Source organism: Protopterus annectens, chromosome 1.part0, assembly GCF_019279795.1.
Source record: "Protopterus annectens isolate FY-2018-M chromosome 1.part0, PAN1.0, whole genome shotgun sequence".
In the NCBI taxonomy this organism is placed as follows: domain Eukaryota; kingdom Metazoa; phylum Chordata; order Ceratodontiformes; family Protopteridae; genus Protopterus; species Protopterus annectens.
In genome coordinates, this window is record NC_056725.1 from 1,762,107,743 (window position 1) to 1,762,128,019 (window position 20,277).

At 36.7% G+C, this 20,277-nt stretch overlaps 2 protein-coding genes across 5 annotated transcripts in view; one reads left to right on the plus strand and one right to left on the minus strand.

The window, feature by feature from the left end:
• Positions 1-4,756: 4,756 nt before the first annotated feature.
• SMIM8 (small integral membrane protein 8) lies at positions 4,757-19,572 on the minus strand. 3 transcript variants are annotated; one of them, XM_044069216.1, is made up of 3 exons: positions 19,548-19,572; positions 15,180-15,330; positions 4,757-5,039 (listed from the first exon to the last, which is right to left on the minus strand). In XM_044069216.1, the coding sequence occupies exons 2-3, from the start codon at positions 15,306-15,308 to the stop codon at positions 4,881-4,883; spliced, it is 288 nt and encodes a 95-aa protein (XP_043925151.1). In that variant the 5' UTR covers positions 15,309-15,330; positions 19,548-19,572; the 3' UTR covers positions 4,757-4,880. The 3 variants fall into 3 exon arrangements, with proteins under 3 accessions (XP_043925151.1, XP_043925141.1, XP_043925134.1); XM_044069206.1 differs by lacking the exon at positions 19,548-19,572 and adding an exon at positions 19,048-19,130; XM_044069199.1 differs by lacking the exon at positions 19,548-19,572 and adding an exon at positions 18,744-18,838.
• LOC122799840 (CASP8-associated protein 2-like) overlaps positions 19,311-20,277 on the plus strand; it is a 65,120-nt gene continuing 64,153 nt past the window's right edge. For both annotated transcript variants that reach the window (XM_044069179.1, XM_044069171.1), the window contains exon 1: positions 19,311-19,987. Coding sequence is in view for 1 of the 2 variants with exons in the window: in XM_044069171.1 (XP_043925106.1) it covers positions 19,891-19,987 (97 nt within the window). In the remaining variant the exon portion in view is untranslated. The remainder of the gene's footprint in view (positions 19,988-20,277) is intronic.

Consider the following 20,277-nt stretch of genomic DNA (forward strand, 5'->3'; position numbering starts at 1 on the left):
CATCCAAAAATAAGGTCATAGTCCAAGCATAAACACACAAAAATCAAGTATAAAATCAAAAATCAAGTTATAGTGAATAAATATGTACATCAAGAATTGATATTAAAAATGTCCTGAAGATGACCAAATATACCAAGTAACACTAAGGAAAATCTGTAACCTAACACTAGTAGATATCAGTCAGTCATTAAAGAAGTAGGTAGCCAGAGGAGCTCCCAAAAATGAGCAAATGTGAACAAAAGTATATCTACCCCAAGAGTGCAGTCAGTAGCACAAACTGTCTGTTGTACAAATAAATACCACGGATCAATAGTGCATCATAACTGCTGCCAGATTAGTTTTCAGGTACGCAATGACAAGTAACTTCTCCAGCATTGTTAAAGTCATGCAAATATTGGTGAGATGATACAGTAAATCATGTACAAAATTACACAAGTCAAGTAATAACATAAATCTGACATCTATCATGCTCCATATACAGTCCTAGTGTCACTCACCACAAGACAACCAGCCGGATGATCAACTAGGCAAATGCTGACAGTGCATCAAAAAGAATCTTCAACAGAAGATGAATCCAGACCACAACCACGAAAAGACCATACTATAACAGTTCTGTTAATGTTTGTGCATTATACACAGCAGAAGGAGGGTAGTGCTCATCTGAATATGAAATTTCATTGCCAGAGATATAAGATTGCAGTAGAGGCAGCATACACAGAGGTCATACTTGGACAAAGGAAAAATCATTAGCAGACAATGTGGTATTGAGCAACATGGAGCTCAACCATCTCGTACGGGCATTACATATAAAATAAAGGACAGTAATAATAACAGAGCACAACTATTACAACAGTGAAAGACATTCAAACAGTTAGCCAACTATCACCATCTTGCCTTTAGAACATAACTATATGTACTGGCAGCTATCAATGAGTATAAAGACTTATGGGACCTAATACTGTTCAGTCAGAAGTGTGCAGGATAACAGCAACCTAGCACAGAGTACCTCTATGACAATGAGCACTGTAAGCAAACACAAGGAATTTATGAACACATTCAGCATTTTCTCCACAGCATTCAGATGACTCTAGTAAGCCTGTATGTATGAGGGGCATATATTAAGCTTTTTTTCAAATCTTATAAATATGTATATGACATATATGTTATGTCTTACCTTACAACCTATGCATATGTTTGACACTGCATACAGTCCTGAAACAATATCAAGGCAACCCATCATCTGTAAATACTTTCAGAATATATTCAGTGTGTATTATTGCAGCAATGGTAAAGATCACTTAATGTTTGTTTTGAGAAGATTCTTTCAGTCCTAGATAAGGCAAAATTGATGTAACAGGTGTCAGAATGCCAGACACTTCATTTAAAACCTCAACTACTTCAAACATAATCCAAAGACATGCATCTGGAGCATTTCTCCCCGGGCCTCCGCTGAAAACAGGCTCTGTGGAACCTAGTCAGACTTTCCCGGTCAACAAATGATAAATAAAAAGATGAATAAATAAAAACATAATGAAGACCATTTTTTTTGTTGTTGTTTCCATTAGATCTTCTGACTCTAGGTTAATCAAATGTAATTAAAACTTAGACATTTAGACATGTACATGCACACATACATACATCAAACTGATGGACAGCTGTTGAAAATGCTATTACTTGTCTACTTAGATGTTTGAACAATCCTATAGACCAGAAAACTCATACAATTAATCCCTTTCAACAGATCTTACAATATTACTCTGTTCAGAAAACAGCCAACCCGACAGACGAAAGCCAGATGTTATGTTTCATTTTGCTTCACAAATGTTTCTGTTTTCACAGGTATATCTTAAAAAACAACTCAAGGGATGACTTATAAATCTTATCAAACACGTCAGGGACCAGATTACACGGCAGTTTACACTTGCAACAATGTAACACCCAACTGCCTGCAATAGTCAGAGGTATGGATGAGTCTATGATAAGCCTTTACAATATGCTAATGTCCCTACACCCAGATCCAGGAGAATTATTTCACATGGAAGTACAGATTGTCTAGGCACACAATGCCTTATTATCTTAGAGATCACATTACCTTACAACTTGGTAATCTAGTCTTAAGTCAGCTATCTGCAAGAGCCTGCCTGTACCTCCCAAACAAATGCACACAATATAAAATGTTAACTCTCCATGCTCTGCATCCCTTAGATAGCCACAGTGTTTTCCTCTATATGTTTTGAAAAGTCCTGTTAGAATACAGACATGAAATACCACCACACAGTACAGTTTCTGAAAGCAAATGCTCAGATACACAAATCTCGCAACAGCAACTAACTGCTGCAGTATGCAATTATGATACTAATGTCTGTTGCTATCCAAAGGTATCTGGCAGTGTGCTACTGTCATCAGACAGCTGTTAGAATTATATGATTAGCTCTGTACAGAAGAGCAAAGTACAGTATCTCTCCTTAGACAGATATACAGCAGTTATTAGCATTGTCATAACCTATACTATTACATACATTATGGTGACTGCATAGGCTTGCAAGAGGCATGTTTCCCTACTATATTCTAAACTCTGATTACAACTATCACTAACAACATGCTCTATACATATATATATATATATATATATATATATATATATATATATATATATAATGAAACTGATATGGACTGCATGCTATGGAATCTCATTATGTACCACAGGTGTAACTAGTATATAGTTATGGTGATTTGAGGCACAGTGTCATGTTCTGTACTATGCAGTGAACTTGGCTTCAAACTCATGACTATATCTGCCCGCAGTGTTATGCATGTATAGTGCTTTGGAGTAAAACTCAAGGTCAGTTAATGAAAGGAATAATGCAAAAGATTGTAAGTTATTTAACCATGGCAATGATGCTTCCTGAATAAATAATGATATGAAGTGTAGTTCTCTGCATGTGTGTGCATGTGTGTGTGTGAGACCGCGTGTGTGTATGCACACATGTACATGTATAATCAAATATAAAAGAAACCAAAATATAAACTACCAACTAACCAACATAGCATCCACCATGCAACGTAATACTCAAAACCCATAAATATATCCTTTAAAATAGGTAATATCCAGCATTCAGAAAATTAAGCTCAAAAACACAGCTAAGTGGTGCAGTACCCAATTATGGCATTAATGTCTACTGCTGTCCAGAAGCGTCTGGCAGTGTGCAACTATCAGACTGCTAATAGAATCTTGTGATTAGCTATATACAGTACAGCAAAGTATAATGTCACTTCTTAGATGTCAATATATCAGTTATTAGTTTTGTCAGAATCATTACCATTACATTACAGTAACACTGTACAGCATTTTGGTAGGCATGGTGCCCTGCCTCATTCTGCACTTTGATTACAACTGTCAATTATAACATGCCGTTTGTACATACTGAGATTGATTTGGATTTCATGTTATGGAATCTCATTATGTAGCACAAGTGTAACCCTGTTGTTTGGAACAGTACATAATTACGGTGATATGAAGCATAATGTCATGTACTACACTGTGAACTTGGCTTTAAACACATGCTTATATTTTCCTGCAAGATTATGTATGTCTGGTGCTTTGGAGTAAATCTCAGGTCAGGACAGCAATACCATCACTGCAAAATGCCTACTGAATGCTGCTCTGACCTATTGGAATTCAATGTGTTGACTAGCAATCTCCTAACTTCAACTATTTTTTCAGTGCTTGAGTAAGAAAAACAGGAGGTGGGATGAAAAAATTCAAAAAGTGAGAAATAGGTTGACATTACATATGCACAGGTATAACTTTCTTTACTCTTCTTTCACTGATCTTTAAAATAATTTAGCTCACAGGCAAATAGGTACAAAAAAATATCAGCAGAAAATATGATAAAGAATTTTCTACTCATACATGCTTCAAAAATTCTACTCTTCAAGGATCCTGGAAGCCAACAGGTATGTTCCATGCCCTTGGTCCTGACCACTAAAGACCTCTCCCTCCTTGCAGCCAGGATGACTGGCAGACTGGAAGAGGTGCAAAAGACAAAAACTGATAAGGCTATAAAAAGGGACTAGTGTGTATTGCTGAAAATCTGTGAATTCAGTGCAATGCTACCACCTTATGTCATTACCCAGAATAAAGATAAAGATTTGAAGAGACAGAATACTCACAGTGAGATCAACCCATACTTATATATTTTTAGTAACCCACTGGATCTGCCTGATGGCTTTACTATAGTTACCCAAATGACTCATTCATTCCATCAGAGCAATAGCCAGGCATCCCTATGCTATGTGAGAATGCTATTTTCTATTTGTTGCTGTCTGGGGTGTCTCATCCAACCGCTCGTTCTCTCTATGGTGACAGATGGATGGCAGGGAGAGGCTGCTCCCATTTTCCTTGGTCAACTCCTAGAGGCATATCAACCACTTGAGTTTCCCGCCTTGCAGTTAAGGTTTTAGTCCTCTACACCACTGAGCCAGCCTTCAGAATTATATTCTTGTGTACAACAAACACAAACTGATGCCTGCTCTGTATCAGGTTAGACCATGGAAGTGGACTTTTAATAAACACCAAATGGTCCATGGTAAGCATCCATTTCCTCAAAGGACTATCGACAGTTGCTAATTTTTCAATACAAATGTCACCCTTAAATAATCAAAAATCAAAATCTAACTTAAAGGAAATTTCTTTACATATATAAAACATACAAAGTTTTTTTTTCTTTTTTCATTTTAAAGTGGAAACATATCAAACAGGTCACCTTTTATTTCCAAAACTGAAATAATTTACATTCATTATAGCACAGTAAAACAATATTGCCTTTCCACAGCTGAAAAAGGCAAAACTATTTACAAATTCTGCAGCAGCATCTGAGCTAGTCCCACTTGGATGTTCTTCTTCTCATATATTTAGTTCCATCAGCATCAACAGCTTCATAAAGGTCTTTCTTATTTTCAGTGGTTGCATGTAAGTAGCCAATGTATGCCACACAGAGAGTGATAGTTACCAGTCCAATGGCCATTACTGTTTTGTTCTGTTTCAGAAAAGAAAAAAAAAGAAAAGATTATGTGTAGTTAGCAAAAAATGTCTTGGAACTGACACAACATAGTCAAATATACATCTTACTAGCTTTCAGCATAACTTTTTCTGCTAACAAAATGCTAGACAGCTAGAAAATGCATATTTCTATTAATTATATAAAAGAAGACAAATCTGTTCATGACCCTCTGAAATTACATGTACGGTATAGCATGCTATAAATTATACAATGAAACATACAAAAATAACGGGCTCCGTTCAGGATCAAACCAAGCAGTGAGTCAATCCAAGCCAAAGTATGGGCAAATTTAATGTCTGTTCAGACTGTGCCGAAGTCTAGAAATAAAGGCACAATGCAAAAGCATACAACAAAAGTCTATTCAAAGCTTAGGAACCACTTCGTAGGTGTCCACAAATGTTCCACATTCAAATACAAATGGTATAAAAGATAAAAAACTTTTTATTGAAACAAAAACGGTAAGCGCTTTTGCTATGTAGCTTTTTCAAACCATCACAAATGTGTCCTTCAAGCAACTGAATATATAGCACAAGGTCTGAACAGACATTAACTTTGCCCATACTTTGGCTTGGATTGACTGACTGCTTGGTTTGATCCTGAACGGAGCCCTTTATTTTCGTATGTTATTTTTCTTTCCTATCATGCTCAGGATCATTTCTTTGCTGGTGGTGACATTTATTATTTGGTTTATATACAATGAAACAACTTTACTTATTTATTTATTTATAACACTGTTAACTAGAGTAGAGTGATGATCGATCTGAACCAAATACATGTTAAGATACATTTAACATAAATGTGCCAGTAATGAAATAACTTATTACAATGCACTGTATACAAAAGCAGCACAGAGACATTTTAATATGAAAGACTGAGCTGAATCAAGGGAGTATTGCAAAAGGTTGTAAGCAATAACGCTTCCTGAATATACAAAGACATGAAGTGTAGTTTTCTGCACAAGTGTGTGTGCACGTGCACGTGTACATGCACATGTATACAAATGATCAAATACATAAGAAACACAAATGCAAACTACCAACTAACTGACAAAGCATCCACCATGCAACTCAAAACCCACAAATACATCCATTAAAAAACTAAAACAATAAGGTAACATCCAGCATTCAGGAAATTAATCTCAGGAAAACACTGCCCTTTGCACTTATACTAGAAAGTACTGAAAGCAAAACTTCACCTGGGGCATACAGGTGCAGGCGCGTGTGCACACACACACACACACACACACACACACACACACACACACACACACACACACACACACACACACAAGCAGATGGGGCATGTGCATGCACACGTGTGGTATATAACTGTCATCATCCCAATCAACATTTTCCTACTTTCTTCATGTCCCAAATCTTTTTCACCATACTAGTTATTAGGCTCCACTGTTGTGGTTATTCATTTCCAGAATTTGTAGGTTTAGTATGTTTTCACACTATCTTAGGAAAACAAAAGTGATGCAAATATAATTAACCCCCTGCCCTTTCCTTTTGTGAAGCCATAAAACATTCACTTGCTGATTCCTAGTCATTTAGAGAACACTAACATCTTACAGCGCTGTTAATTGTGCAATATGGGTGCATATAATTTATTTATAATAACATTAGCATAGTAGAGTTAAGCATTATTAATGTATACATTCCAGTATATATTGTTTAATGTTTTACTTATTCACTGTCACACCTTGGCTATGTGTTGTACATGCAGTCTTTGTCAGATGTCTTATTGGCAGTATTTTCCTTTCTTTTTATTGCTAAATGCATTTATTACTTGTTATTATCTTTGCCAATGTAGCCCTTGGCATGGCTGAAATGGTTGCTGGGGCCAGTTCACTTTCCTGGTTAACAATGTATAAAAAATACAAACTAGGAAAAAGGGGGAGTGAACATGACAGAAATAATAAAGGAACTAATAAAGCACACTTTAATTCTGCATCATTCATGAGAGAGAAAAAAATCTTTCCACTGAAGGCATTGGGAATAGCAGACACACTTACTTTAGAGTCTTTTCCAGTATTAGTTGTCACATGTGCATGACACAGCAAGAATCATTTACCGCAGAGAAGGTTTTTACACCTCAGGATGAGAGTGTAAGGGGTCTGTCAATTCCTTTAGAACTACAAAAGAATCCCTTTATAAAAGCCTGCTATTTGCTTAATTTATTTTGTTGGAAGTAGTTAACAGCTATTTATAGCATAGAACAAGCTCTGACAGATACATAAATGAGGTTCACTCAAGGAAAAATAGAAGTAGTTCTGTTATAGAAGGTATGTTAGATGACTGTGCTTTATACTCCTGCCATTCTATCTTAATGACATAAGAAAACACCACTGCTTCCTTATGTCTATCATGACTCTTATAAAGAGGACTTGAAATATATTCTGGGAAGAAGGAATGAAAGCAAGAAAACAAGATCACATTACCAAGGCAGGCCCCATCAGTTGCCATTTTGGGGGGAACACATTAAAATTGTAAAATAAGCATTGGAGTGATTTTGAGGCATTAAAATAGCTCAGAAAACAAAGCTACAATGCAAAAACATGTTTTTTTTTGTTTAGTTCTAAGGTGGAGTTTTCCTTTAACGCTTGGCCGCCTCTCTTTAATATTTTCATCAACACCCACTCTACTTCTATACATCAGGCCACCCTTAAATAATATGCAGATGATTCAACTCTCATTCGCACATCTGACAACATTGTACACCTCCAAAAAATTACTCGGAAAGCTTTAATGGCCAGTTAAACATGGCTTCATAACTCACAAATCATGCTCAACCCATAAAAGACCAAACTACTACTTTCCCCCCCCAAACCCCACTCTCGTGAAAAAACAAAGTATAAAGTGCTCTCTCTTGATATTACTACCACTAAAGTCATTTCTCATAGCAAACTATTAAGGGTGACAGTGGATGATAATCTTACATTAGACCTGCATATACAAAACTACATAAGAAAAACTCATCAAAAACTAGAGATGCTTTGCAGAGCCAAAAACTTTCTCACCAATGCAAATAAAACTACACCTGCCACTACTTGCCTCCTCATCACTCTTCTTTATGGTGCCCCCATCCTTACTAACATCCAGTCTTCACAAAACTTAAAAGTAGACCAATGCTATAACACAGTTGCTAAATTTCCAACACACAGCTCTTTCAGAATCCACTACTGTATAGCACTAAAAAGTCTAAATTGGTTAGAACTGCCATATTAACTAACATATACACAACTTCTTATTACCTACAACATTATCCGACATCTATCTGCCTGCATTCTACACAGCTATGTTCCTAGCTGGTCACTGTGATCCAGTGACCAAAAACTCCTATCTGTCTACAAACCCAGCAAATCTGCTGGGCATTGTCTGTACTTGTACAAGGTTGCTAAGGCTTGGAACTCCTTACCTGTATCCATTGGTTTACACCCTCCCATCTTTCAAAACCACCGTGAAAGACTTCTCAGCTAAAATCTGGCTCTGTTCTTGCTCAAAAACAGGATAAACTATATCCCTAAATGTGAACAATTACATTTTCATTCCTTATACTGTCCCTTCTTCACTTGCTTCCTTACTGTCACTCTTCTTGTGTACATTAAGAGGACGCTGAGGCTCGGGTGCTCGTTTAAGTAGCTTATATACAAACACATCAGGATGGATGGCAGGAACATTAAACTTAAACTATCTAACTGACTGACTACATACATGCACGCTTCTCACTCTGGCTGCTCACTCAAAATGGCACTCTTGCTTGCATGTGTTCAGTACTTATGTGTACGTGCCCACTGACTGGAATGCTTCTTAAAGGTACATCACACACTCTAATCTACACTTGCTAATTCTCTTCCCTGACTTTCTCTCTAAATTTACCATAAGCCTGTTTTCCCCTCACTTCATATAGCAATTCCTATTTGTATTAAATTAACTTGCCTTTAATTTCTCTACAAACCGTTTAAAATTTCACTAAATATTAAATGACTGCCATATATCTTGTATCGATTCTTAACCAATCTTTTTATATTATGTCTAATTTGTTATTATTTAAACTGCAGAGTATTTTGTTTCATTTTTGAAGCTTGTAAATTATTTTTCTTATAATGTTTTGTAATAATTTGGAGCTTTTCTTGGCGGGCCTCCGCTGAAAATTGGCTTCTACCCAGTTCGGCTACCCCAGTAATCACATGGCAAAAATAAATAAATAATGCTACTGGTAAGGAAATATCCTAACTAAACCTCATTACCCAGAAAGCAAAATTACAGAGTCTATAAAAAAACAATGTCTAACCTAACCTTTAGAAAATGAGGATATGGATTAGATGTACTATGTTAATTCTTAGTTACAGTGGAACAAATTAGAAATACAGGCTGATTATAGCACAGAACAAATCAAGTTTACCAGCTATGTATCCTCTTCTGCATGTGGTTTTATACCACGAATACTACAAGCACTAGGAGACACTTTTTAACTCTATAACAGCAAGCTCCATTTTTACTCTAAATTTACTCATAAATTATTAACTAACAAAATAAAGTATGAATGATGAATAAAATCAGAAGTGTAGTGGTAGGTTTTGCTACATTAATATAATATAATAGTATCCAATATCACCAAGTTTTTGTGTGAGGCAAAAGTAGACAGAATGTTATGCATAGCAATCCTTGTATGTCATCAAGTTCGAAGATGCACTGTCCCATGCTAATTTTTCTGCTGTCCAAAATCCCATGGACTCTTGTTGAAATTTGCCATTTTCCTATAACTCTCTTTATAAATCAAATATTCCCTCACATCCATTTTAAATCTAGTTCCATCTTTCATCCATCCCACTTTCTTCCACCACCATTCTCCTAAACTTCTGTGTATCATATTCCCTTTCATCACAGTGAGCATTCTGAGACTTCAGTCTGACTTCATGTGACAGCAGATCTAGTTTCTTATTTTCATAACCCATCTGCACTTTCCCCATCAGCTTAATTTCATTCTTCTTCTAAATGGTTTCCATAATTTAACATTTAGTCCAACTGCAGCCTACTAAAGGTCTACAAACCACAACTGTGAATTCAGAATTATAAATCTCAATCCTAACATTATCTTGGGCTTTGCCAGTGCTATTTTACTTTGTCATGATGACTTGGGGTCCTCCTCCTCATGTATGGCTGCCATTGCCTTCCCATGGTTAGTGTACATGACTTTAGGAATAATGCAATTGAAGTGCACAACTCTCCACTTGCCTACACTGGAAGCAGGGAAGCCCGCAGGATTTTTTGCCAGCGGGTGCAAATCCAGAGCCCCCCCACTCAGCCCCCCCCCCCCCATGCAGCAATTTCAGTGTCCAATTACTTGGCTGTGTCTCCCCAGTTGCGATAAACACTGTTCAAAACTCTGTGTGCATACTGTTTTATGCTTTACTTCTACAATGATTACAGATATTTGGATTTAATTTACAACTTTTATTTCAAATTTTATAGCACAAACACTGACAGACATTTGCTAAACAAAACAATACAGCCTTACAATGAAAACAGACTTAGCATTAAAACTTCTCTGCCTTTGAAACTCACATTCATTGAAACAGCACTGAAACCCACATTCAAAGAAAATGCATCTGGCCAGTAGCGGGTTAAGTTTACCTTTGGGCTGTTTTCAAATCATAGGCACCTAGCACACATTTTAAGACCATGCAAAAGTTTTTGATTCACCTTCCTGATTGTATTAAATTATAATATATAATTCAATTATATCCCTTGTATAATATAGCAGCACTTGTTAAAGTGTGTTTTAAATTTTTAGTTGTATACATTCTTCCAGTAAGCAATGAAACAAAACATATGAACCAATAATGACAGTACTGCCCAATTCAGAAAATTTCAACCATAAAACTCAAAAACTTCTGTCATTACAATCCACCAATATCAGTCAATATGTACAATCTCTGCAGAAGTAAGTCATCTGAATAATTCCACATTAAAATATCTGAAAATAATGAAGAGGCTGCTGCTAGAAAGCAACTTTATATTTCAGTGTTTCCTCTACAAATTCAGTGTCTGCTGCCCTCGAAGAATAAATTGCTTAGGTTACATTAAAAAATGGTAAGCTGATATATTGCAATAGGAAATGGATGTCAAACTGAAAAACAGGTTGAGAGTTACTTGGCATCTCATCCAAAGGAGGGCATACTCAGGAACGCAGCACCCCACCCTCTTAATATACAAACTACATGCTGTGGGAGTACAGCCTACAGCCCTCTACATCAAGATGCAAGTAACACTGCTTTAAAATTCTATACCACAATGATGATACTATTTGTTAAACAAAACAGTTGCACATTTTAAGTAGACTCAGCATGAGCAGCAGTAAACTTCTCTTACCTTGAAGCTCACAATTCCTTGAAAATGCACTTGAAAATAGATTCCACCTGCTAACTCTTAACTAGAGCATTTCACTCTCTCACACACACACCTCAACTTCTTAGCGCAAGAAATCTGAACAAACCCTAAAATAAATAAGGGCAGATTATAAATACTGCTCTCATAATGCATTTTTAAAGGATATGAAGTGTAAAACTCAAACGTCCGTCATTATTTAGCAATTTTAACCCTTTTTATGAGGAACACACAAAAATATGGGGCAAACATCTGGACATTCTGCAAAAACCTGGACAGCTGAGGGGTACACACACACACACACACACACACACACACACACACACACACACACACACACACACACAATACCTCTCAATCTCTTAGCACAAGAAATCTGGACAAAGCTTGTCATAACTGGAGGGACAAAAGCCCAAAACTAGGGACACATTTCATTTTAAATACTGCTCTTATAAATTTAGAAAATTGCTAGAGTAACAGAATTTGTGTTAGAATGCATTTTCTGAAGGATATGAAGTCGGAAACTCAAATGCATGTCATTATTTAGTAACTTTAATCCTTAGCTCACCCCAGTGATTTTGTCAAAAAAAACACAACAGAATTTTTATGAGGAACAGATCAAACATTTAAGGCAAAAATCTGGACATTTTGTGAAAATCTATACAGTTGAGAGGTATGACACACGCACATGCCTCCCCCTACCTCCTTAGAAAGTTGATAGAACAAGTTTTATATTTGCATGCATTTTCTGAAGGATATGAAATCTAAATCTCAAACGTCTACCATTATTTTCTAACTTCAGCCCTCAATGATTTGCTAGAAAAATAAAATTTTATATGAAAAAAAACTGAAAACATAAGGCAAAAATCTGGACAATTAATTAATATAAAGATACATATAGATAGATATAGAATAAAGCAGCAAATGACTGCTGTTTTTAAACTGTTGCAGTGAGCTTTAGAAAAAGGTAGTTTGCATAAAGTTAAGTTTATTCCACCATTTTAACTCTCAGAGATAGGTTAATATATGCGCATGCAGGCTCGCGCACACACACACACACAAACACACACACACACACACACACACACACACAGACACATATACCTCTCAACCTCTTAGTGCAAGAAATCTGGACAAAGTCAGACAGAATTGGGGGGAGATCCAAAAATAGGAACAGAATGTAAATATTGTTCTTATAAACTTAGAAAGTGGCTAGTATAAAAGGTTTTGCATTATTACATTATTTTTGAAGGATATAAAGTCTGAAACTCAAATATTTGTCCTTATTTAGTATTATTTAGTGGTGCAGCGGTTAGCATTGCCACCTCACAGCAAGAGGTTCTCCCGTTCAATCTTCGGCTGGGGTGCCTTCTCTGCGGAGTCTGCATGTCCTCCCTGTGGTCGCGTGGGTTTCCTCCGGGTGTTCCGGTTTCCTCCCACATCCCAAAGACATGCTGTAGGTGGACTGGGCACTCTAAATTGGTCCTAAGTGTGAGTTTGTGCGTGTTTGTGCCTTCTGTGGAAGGTTGGGCGCTGGGCTGGCAACTCGACACCGTAAAACTCCACTGCCAATTATGAGCGTAAAGGTGATCTGCTGTGGTGATCCCTAACCGGGAAAAAGCCGAAAGAAGAAAAAGAAGAAGATTTAGTATTATTTAGTGACTTCAATATTCAACAATTTATCAGAAAACCACACATTTTATAAGGAACAGACCAAAAATACGAGGCAAAAATCTGTACAGTTGAGAGGCACACACACACACCCCTACCTCCCTATTACACACACACACACCTACCTTTACTTGCTTCTTACACACATGCATCCGCACAGACCTATCTACTTCCTACTTATACATACACACCCCTACCTACCTATTTCTTCACACACACACGTCTTAAACATTTAAACACACACACACACACACACACACACACACACACCTACCTCCTTGTCCATTCATCTGCAGCCCAAACGTCTTCTGGAATTCAAATCTGTGGGCATGGAGGAAGATGAAGATGCAAACAATCGGTTGCACAGACACCTGTCATGTCTGTGCAACTGAAAACAAAGGATGTTCTTAAGGAAGAATGCCCTTAAAAAACATATTTTTTAAATTAAAAGAAAATTAATCTGCCTGTCAGCCAGTAGGCCTATTTTGCTGGAACTCTGATCCACCTGTCTGTGGGTGCCCTTGACTGGAAGTTAGCTGACACTTTTCTGTCCACTTTACTTACACTTCCTAGACCACCTTTTAAACTTTTCTTTCCAGTTTCCTATTTGCCCCATCATTCTTGGTGTCATTTGTGAATAAAGTAATGATAGTTTAAATCCCATCAATATTTGCCAAAAATATATAGAACAGCACCATCCCAAAGGCAACTCTTGAAGCATCTTGTCATTTTATCATTTCTAACTTCAACACTACCTTACCATCCCACTAGCCAGCTCTCCTCAGACTTCACATACTTTACCACTGACCTCTCCTCCCTGATGACCAGTTTTTGATCTACCATACTGTATTTAGACTTACTCTTATTATCTTTATTTTTCTCTTTCCACCTTCTGTGAAAATCTGCACTGAATGTCTTGCTAAAGGATAGGAAAATCCCATCCACTTGTTTTCCTATGCTTATTTCTGTTGTTACCAAGTCAGAAAAATGGCACAATTTGACCAATGCTCCCTTCCTTCTATAAAACTATACTAATGTTCACTCAAAAGTCTATCTGGCATGCAGTTAAACAGTTAGCAGCTAAGAAATGTTTCAACTACCTTCTCCATGAATGCAGTGAGGCTTACTGGCCATTACTTCTTTGAATAATTTATGAACCCTACCTCATGTAATGATATCATTAGTACCATATGCCAATCAACTGAAGTCTAACCAGTTTCTAGGGACTACTGTACAATCTAGAAAGTTGCACAATTGCTCATTCTAGTCCCAAAGTCTTAGCCTGTTTTAGTCACAAGGACTCCTTTTCTGTGTGCCCTCATGTGATTCTCCGGTCTCATCCACTTTTCAATGTCCTTTTCAAAGTGATAAAAAATATTCAGTACTACAACATACTTAACTGGTTCTTTAACTCTTTTCTCCCTTCACCCATTTCAGTACAAACATGTTTCTTTTCACTCATACAAGTGAATGGAAAAAAAGTAGTTTGTCCTTCCTTAACCCCTTCAACAATTTTCCTTTCCATTTCCACTTTGATCTTCCTGACTACCCTAGCTACATTTTCCTTTGATTATTCATAAACCCTTTGCCCTTGATGTGTGCCTTTCCTGTAGTCACAGTGTTCTACACCTTATTGCTCATTAAAGCTGATTTCCTCTTGCTTTCATCCTTCCTCTTTCTCATGCACCCATTCCTTCCAATGTCCATCTTTTGATATAACCTCAAAGTTGCTCTACTGAAGCCATTACTTAGACTCATGTTGCTGTTTTTTTAATCACCTGTTCAATGGATGCTGCATAATGAGCAGCTTCACTAACATAAGCACTAATGCAACAAAAGCTATTAAAACAGAACCTACATCACAACTCAATGCACTTATTGTGTTATATGTTTATTTTCATTATAGCTAGAATGCTGGATTATTTCAGAACAGTGCTAAAAAGTTGAGGCATAACAACAACAACAAACTGAATGTAGTATGTGTTGCAAAGAAAAAAAATGTGAACAGCCCAAACTTCATAAATAAACTGATTATGGATTGAGAAAATCTTACAGGTTTGATAAAAAGCTCTGGATTAACAGCTCGAAACAGAGTAGTAGTGCGAACTCCCCGGAATCCAGGTGTTCTCAAATCATTTTCTTTGACTGGTTCTCTTTTGCCATTTGATTCTGAAGATGACATCTTTTAGAAAGAGGGTGACAGCCTATGTATAAGAACACATTATATAACAGATGTTTTAATGTCTAAAATTTTACAACACCCTCTCCTTTGATGCACACACACCATACAAATCTGCATGCTTGATGATTGTAACTTGCAGTCACTGCTACAGTCATCATCATCCTTGTTGCTTCATACTCTAGTATAGTTTAACCACTACATTCTAATTTGTAAGGAATATTTTTTCTACTGCCACTACCATACACCTCAAATGGCCGGTATTTGCTGAAAACTATTGATTTTAAACACAGAATAGAAGGGTACAACAAAATTCTGGGCAGCCCCTTTAAATAAAGGATTTCTTTGTTCTATGCCAGTCATCACATCTTCAGCCTGTGACATAGATTGACATAGATGACATAATTAGCACCTTTACTACACCTGTATGCAAGTGGAGGTGATCCAAGTCTTCAAGTCAGGCACTGTGATTGGCTGCCCAGCAGACCACGGAAGAGGGGTGGAACACTGAAAGCATTAGAAAAAGCAAGCACCTACTACTCCCCCTGTGTAGTTCAGGGGAAGTTTTTTTTGTTCGTTTTAATTAATTTAACTTGCCATTACATCTGAGGTGTATAGTGGAAGGGAATGGAGCTACTAATACTTGTATTCACTGTGTAGTAACCAACAGGAAAAAAATGACTATTTAAGCTGTTGCATAATTAAACAAAAATACAGCAAGAATGAGCAGTCTTTGAAAATACCATGGCACAACTAAATGAAAATATAGCACAAGTGAGAAGTCTTTGAAATATAATGTGGGGACTCAGCCTTTTTATAAGAATGAAAAATGTCCCTGTCTCACTGCTTTCTTTGACAGTGTGTGCAGGGACACAGTACCTACTGCATGTACAACTGTATAAAAATGCTGACTGATCTACATTCAAGTTTTTTTGTTTCACATTTAAACCATACGGTTGTCAAAGTAAACTGCATTATGAACATTTCAAAGGTGTTCTGTCAATATATTTTAAACTCAAATAATACTGATTTGCTGAGTACTGAAAACTTATAATGTGGCTTTTTGTTAGCTTTACAACATACTGGTGCTGTTTTTCATTATAACATAGATAATGACCACAGAAACATACATCTTTCTCTTTTACTGAAAAATAATGTTATCTAGACATAAGTATGGATTCCTGAATGACAACATGGTGGTCTTTTTCTGCATTTTATGACATAATGTGTACCTTTGGAGAAAAAAGAAACAAGGATGAAGTTTTTATGTTAAATTAATGTCAGTGATATTGCTTCTGGAAGTACTGATGTGCAGTTTTGACTCTGTTTCCTTTTACACTTAGAACTCCGGACATTATTTTGATACATCAGTAGCTTTCAGTTTGTACACAGTGTACAGCCAACAGTCAAGAATATTGTTTTAGTGACGGTAGCTGGTTTGTGTATGTATTGGTAACTGCATCCATGTCATTATCATTTGAAAATGGTCCTATGTTGCAATATCTCCATACTGTCACCAAGTGTCCAACTTTTAAAAAGTTATACCTGGGATATTTATTTATTATTTATTTATTTGCATTCGTTAACTGGGTTGGTCCAGCTGGGTAAGAATTACCCTTTTTCAGTGGAGACCCGAGGGGAAAAGCCCCAAACAGACATACAAATAGAGACAAATTAACAATATTACAGAGGAAAACAATATTATGGGTACAATGGATAAGAAAAACAAACAATGAAAGTTTGAGAATATGAGTAAGGTAGGCCAGATGCATGCATGCAAAAGATTTATGATTTAAGATTTTTTTATATTTAATGGGTTTTCCCCATCCTCAGTCAACTATTTAATTAAATAATTCTAGTTTGGTCAAAGAATTGTAACAGATGTGATGCTTTTGATGGCCTCTTTCACTCTGAATCATTTATCTAAAGAGCACCAGTTCTGTTCATGCGCAAAATCAGGCTAGAGGGTCTCTGCATAATCTTGATGACCCAGGTTTAGAATGAGATAGGTCATTGAGACTGTGTGCATTATGTCCATCACTTTTGTACACCAAGGAGTGTGACCACTGTGATGGCACATTTTAGCACACAGTGATAGGAATGGTACAGCTGAGATAGGGTACGAAGTAACGACTTACCATCTTAAACTTTCTTAACATAGTTGTACCTGAGGTTCTGGTGATACATATGGAAAAAATGTTAGGTTGAAGACAATCAAGCCCTGAGCTCATCCACTGAGAAACTTTACAGCAGCAGGAAAATGGGAAGGCATCTTTTCTACTTTGCTGTAAGGTTAAGCCAAGATGCAACAGCATGGTTGGAAGTTATTCACTAGGGTTCAGATTCTTAGGATTCCAAATGCAGAATACACAATGGCAATACTGAAAGTGGAAATAAGTAACTCTATACTAAGTCCAAGGTTAAGACACCCTGGACTACTCTGCTTTACGTTACAGTGATCTTGAGCTGTGGGGCTACAGGAGGCAGCGACCCCTGCAAAAAAAAAAATGTAATGGCATTATCAATACCATTTTATGAGTTGCATAGTCAAGCTTAATAGAACATGATTATTCTACCACAGTTTTGTATAATTTTGCCATTTCTCTCGTTTTTTTGGTTGATTGTGTCCCACAGTCTTCAAATATCATGCTTATAAGCTATTACAGATTGTTGGCCAGCTGGATCTGCTTCTCAAGAACATTTGTCCATAATATGATTTATATCATATCTCCAACCTCTTAGAACAAGAAATCTGGGCAAACCACAAATAATGGGGGAAGGGGGGGGGGGGGCAAATGCCTCCAAATAGGGACACTTTTTTAAATATCGTTCTTACAAATTTAGAAAGTTGAGGGTATAACAGGTTTTGCATTTGCATGCATTTTCTGATGGCTAAAAATTAAATGCCTGTCATTATTTTCTGATTTCGGTCGTCAGTGATTTGCCAAAAAAAACTACAATTTTAAAAGAAACGGTCCAAAAATATGAGTAAAAAAATCTGGACAGTCTGTGAAAATCTGGACAAGGTGAGAGCTATTATTGATTTGATGTAGGTTGAAATGTATGCGCCCTTCCATTATCTCCACTTTTAAACTCATTTTAGAACTATCTGCTAACCGTCCAATATTTTACACATTCTGTATTGGCCAGTGCTATTGCGTGGTTCTTATGCTTAATGTATCGCATTATACTTCATCTTTAACCTGTTTAGTTTGTTATAATCTAATCTAATATCATCTCTGAACGATCTAATGTTCCTTTCAAATTACGCCGTTATTTACTGTATTGTTATAGACCGTTTTCAGACTTGGCCAGGATAACATTTTCCTATGTATTTTTTTCTTGCACCACGTAGACTCAACCTGAAAAATGCATACACTATTTACTTATTTTTATATATCAGCATTCTAACAAATCAAAATGAGGTCTACAACTCACCCTCCGACTAACTCAACATTGATTTTCAAGTATGTATGTATGTGAACCGGAAAAAAAAACTTTCCCCGGAAGTATTCGAAATATAGTGGTGTGTTTCTGTTTACGGTTGGAAGAGACTAGATGTTAACAAATATGGTACCTTGAGGTTTGCCTGTTTTCCCCAGCTACTCAATAGTAAAAGTTTTTTTATTTTTGGATAAATCACTCAGGATTGCACAGAGCCAGTAATACCAACTATTATACTTATTGTACAGACAAATGCTTCATTGTTGTAGTGTAGGGAAATAGGAAAATAAAAATTTACACTTTTGCAAAGCTGCTCATCAGCAATCATTACATGCATGTTGTCACGGGCTACTATAGTGCCAGTCGTGCCTCATTTCCATTCCACTTCACAGATATTAAGGCTTGTCAATCACCATGACCACGCCCTTTCTGCGCGAAACTGTCATTGGGCCAGTACAGTACAACGTTGCCGAAAATGCGTGGAGGCAAACTTTTTATTTTTTTTTCTATTAACTTTTAAGCGTATTAATATTATACATAAAATGTGTCCCTAATTTTGGACTTTTCTTGTCCAATGTTTGGCTTTTTACCAGACTCTTAGCGTAGCATTCCAGCGGTGTCGATCGCCAAAGCTGTAAACACAATGGGTTATGCCGCGTTTGCATTTAGTTTGTACTGCAGTATAGATGCTGTGCTATCTTGTAGGAAAGCAGTACAAGTTATAAAATTCTGTGTAGCCTTATTTGCAAGGCAGCTCTGTATCTGTCAACTGTCCCCGAATTTACCATACATACACACCCGTACTTAAATATGCCAACTCCGAGATCGCACTACTACTTGGAGGAAGAGAGTAAACTAAAAAATGAATATTCATGATGTCACTGGCAAATCTATATGGCATGCCAATCATGCCTCATTTGCATTCAACTTCACAGGCATTAGGCTTGTCAATCACGTTGGTCACGCCCATTCGTGTGCGAAACGGCCAGTGGGTTAAGACTTGAAAACAAAGCCGAGTTCTGTGATGCGGCAAACTGAAATGTCACAGTGTCAACACTGCAAGGTCACAATATGTTTAAAGTACACGAAATTTCGAACGCTGAAATAAATATGTTTGACCGACTGAACCCAGTTCAATTTAATGAAAGTTTTTCAGTGGATTAAGTTGCTGACTGTGTCACTGGATCCTGTTATTTTTTTAACTGGACTGAATCTAATTGAGAAAAATTCCTCTAGAGGTAAGTAATCCTATTTGTTGTATGTAGGGTTGCTACCTTTTCAAATGCCCAAAGTGGGATATTTTAGGTACAAAGGTAAGATTTTGCGGGCTGAAACATACCCACAGCCAGTACAGACGATAGAACTTCACTATTTTGCCTAAATAAAAGCTTATTTTTGTAGCATTTTAGTTGCTTATTCTGTTTCTTATAACATTTAGATGTTTCTGGTACAGAATAACTTTTATGGAGCTATTACATAAAATATAGGAAATAATTTTGTCCTAAAATGTCAGGACATTTGCCATTTT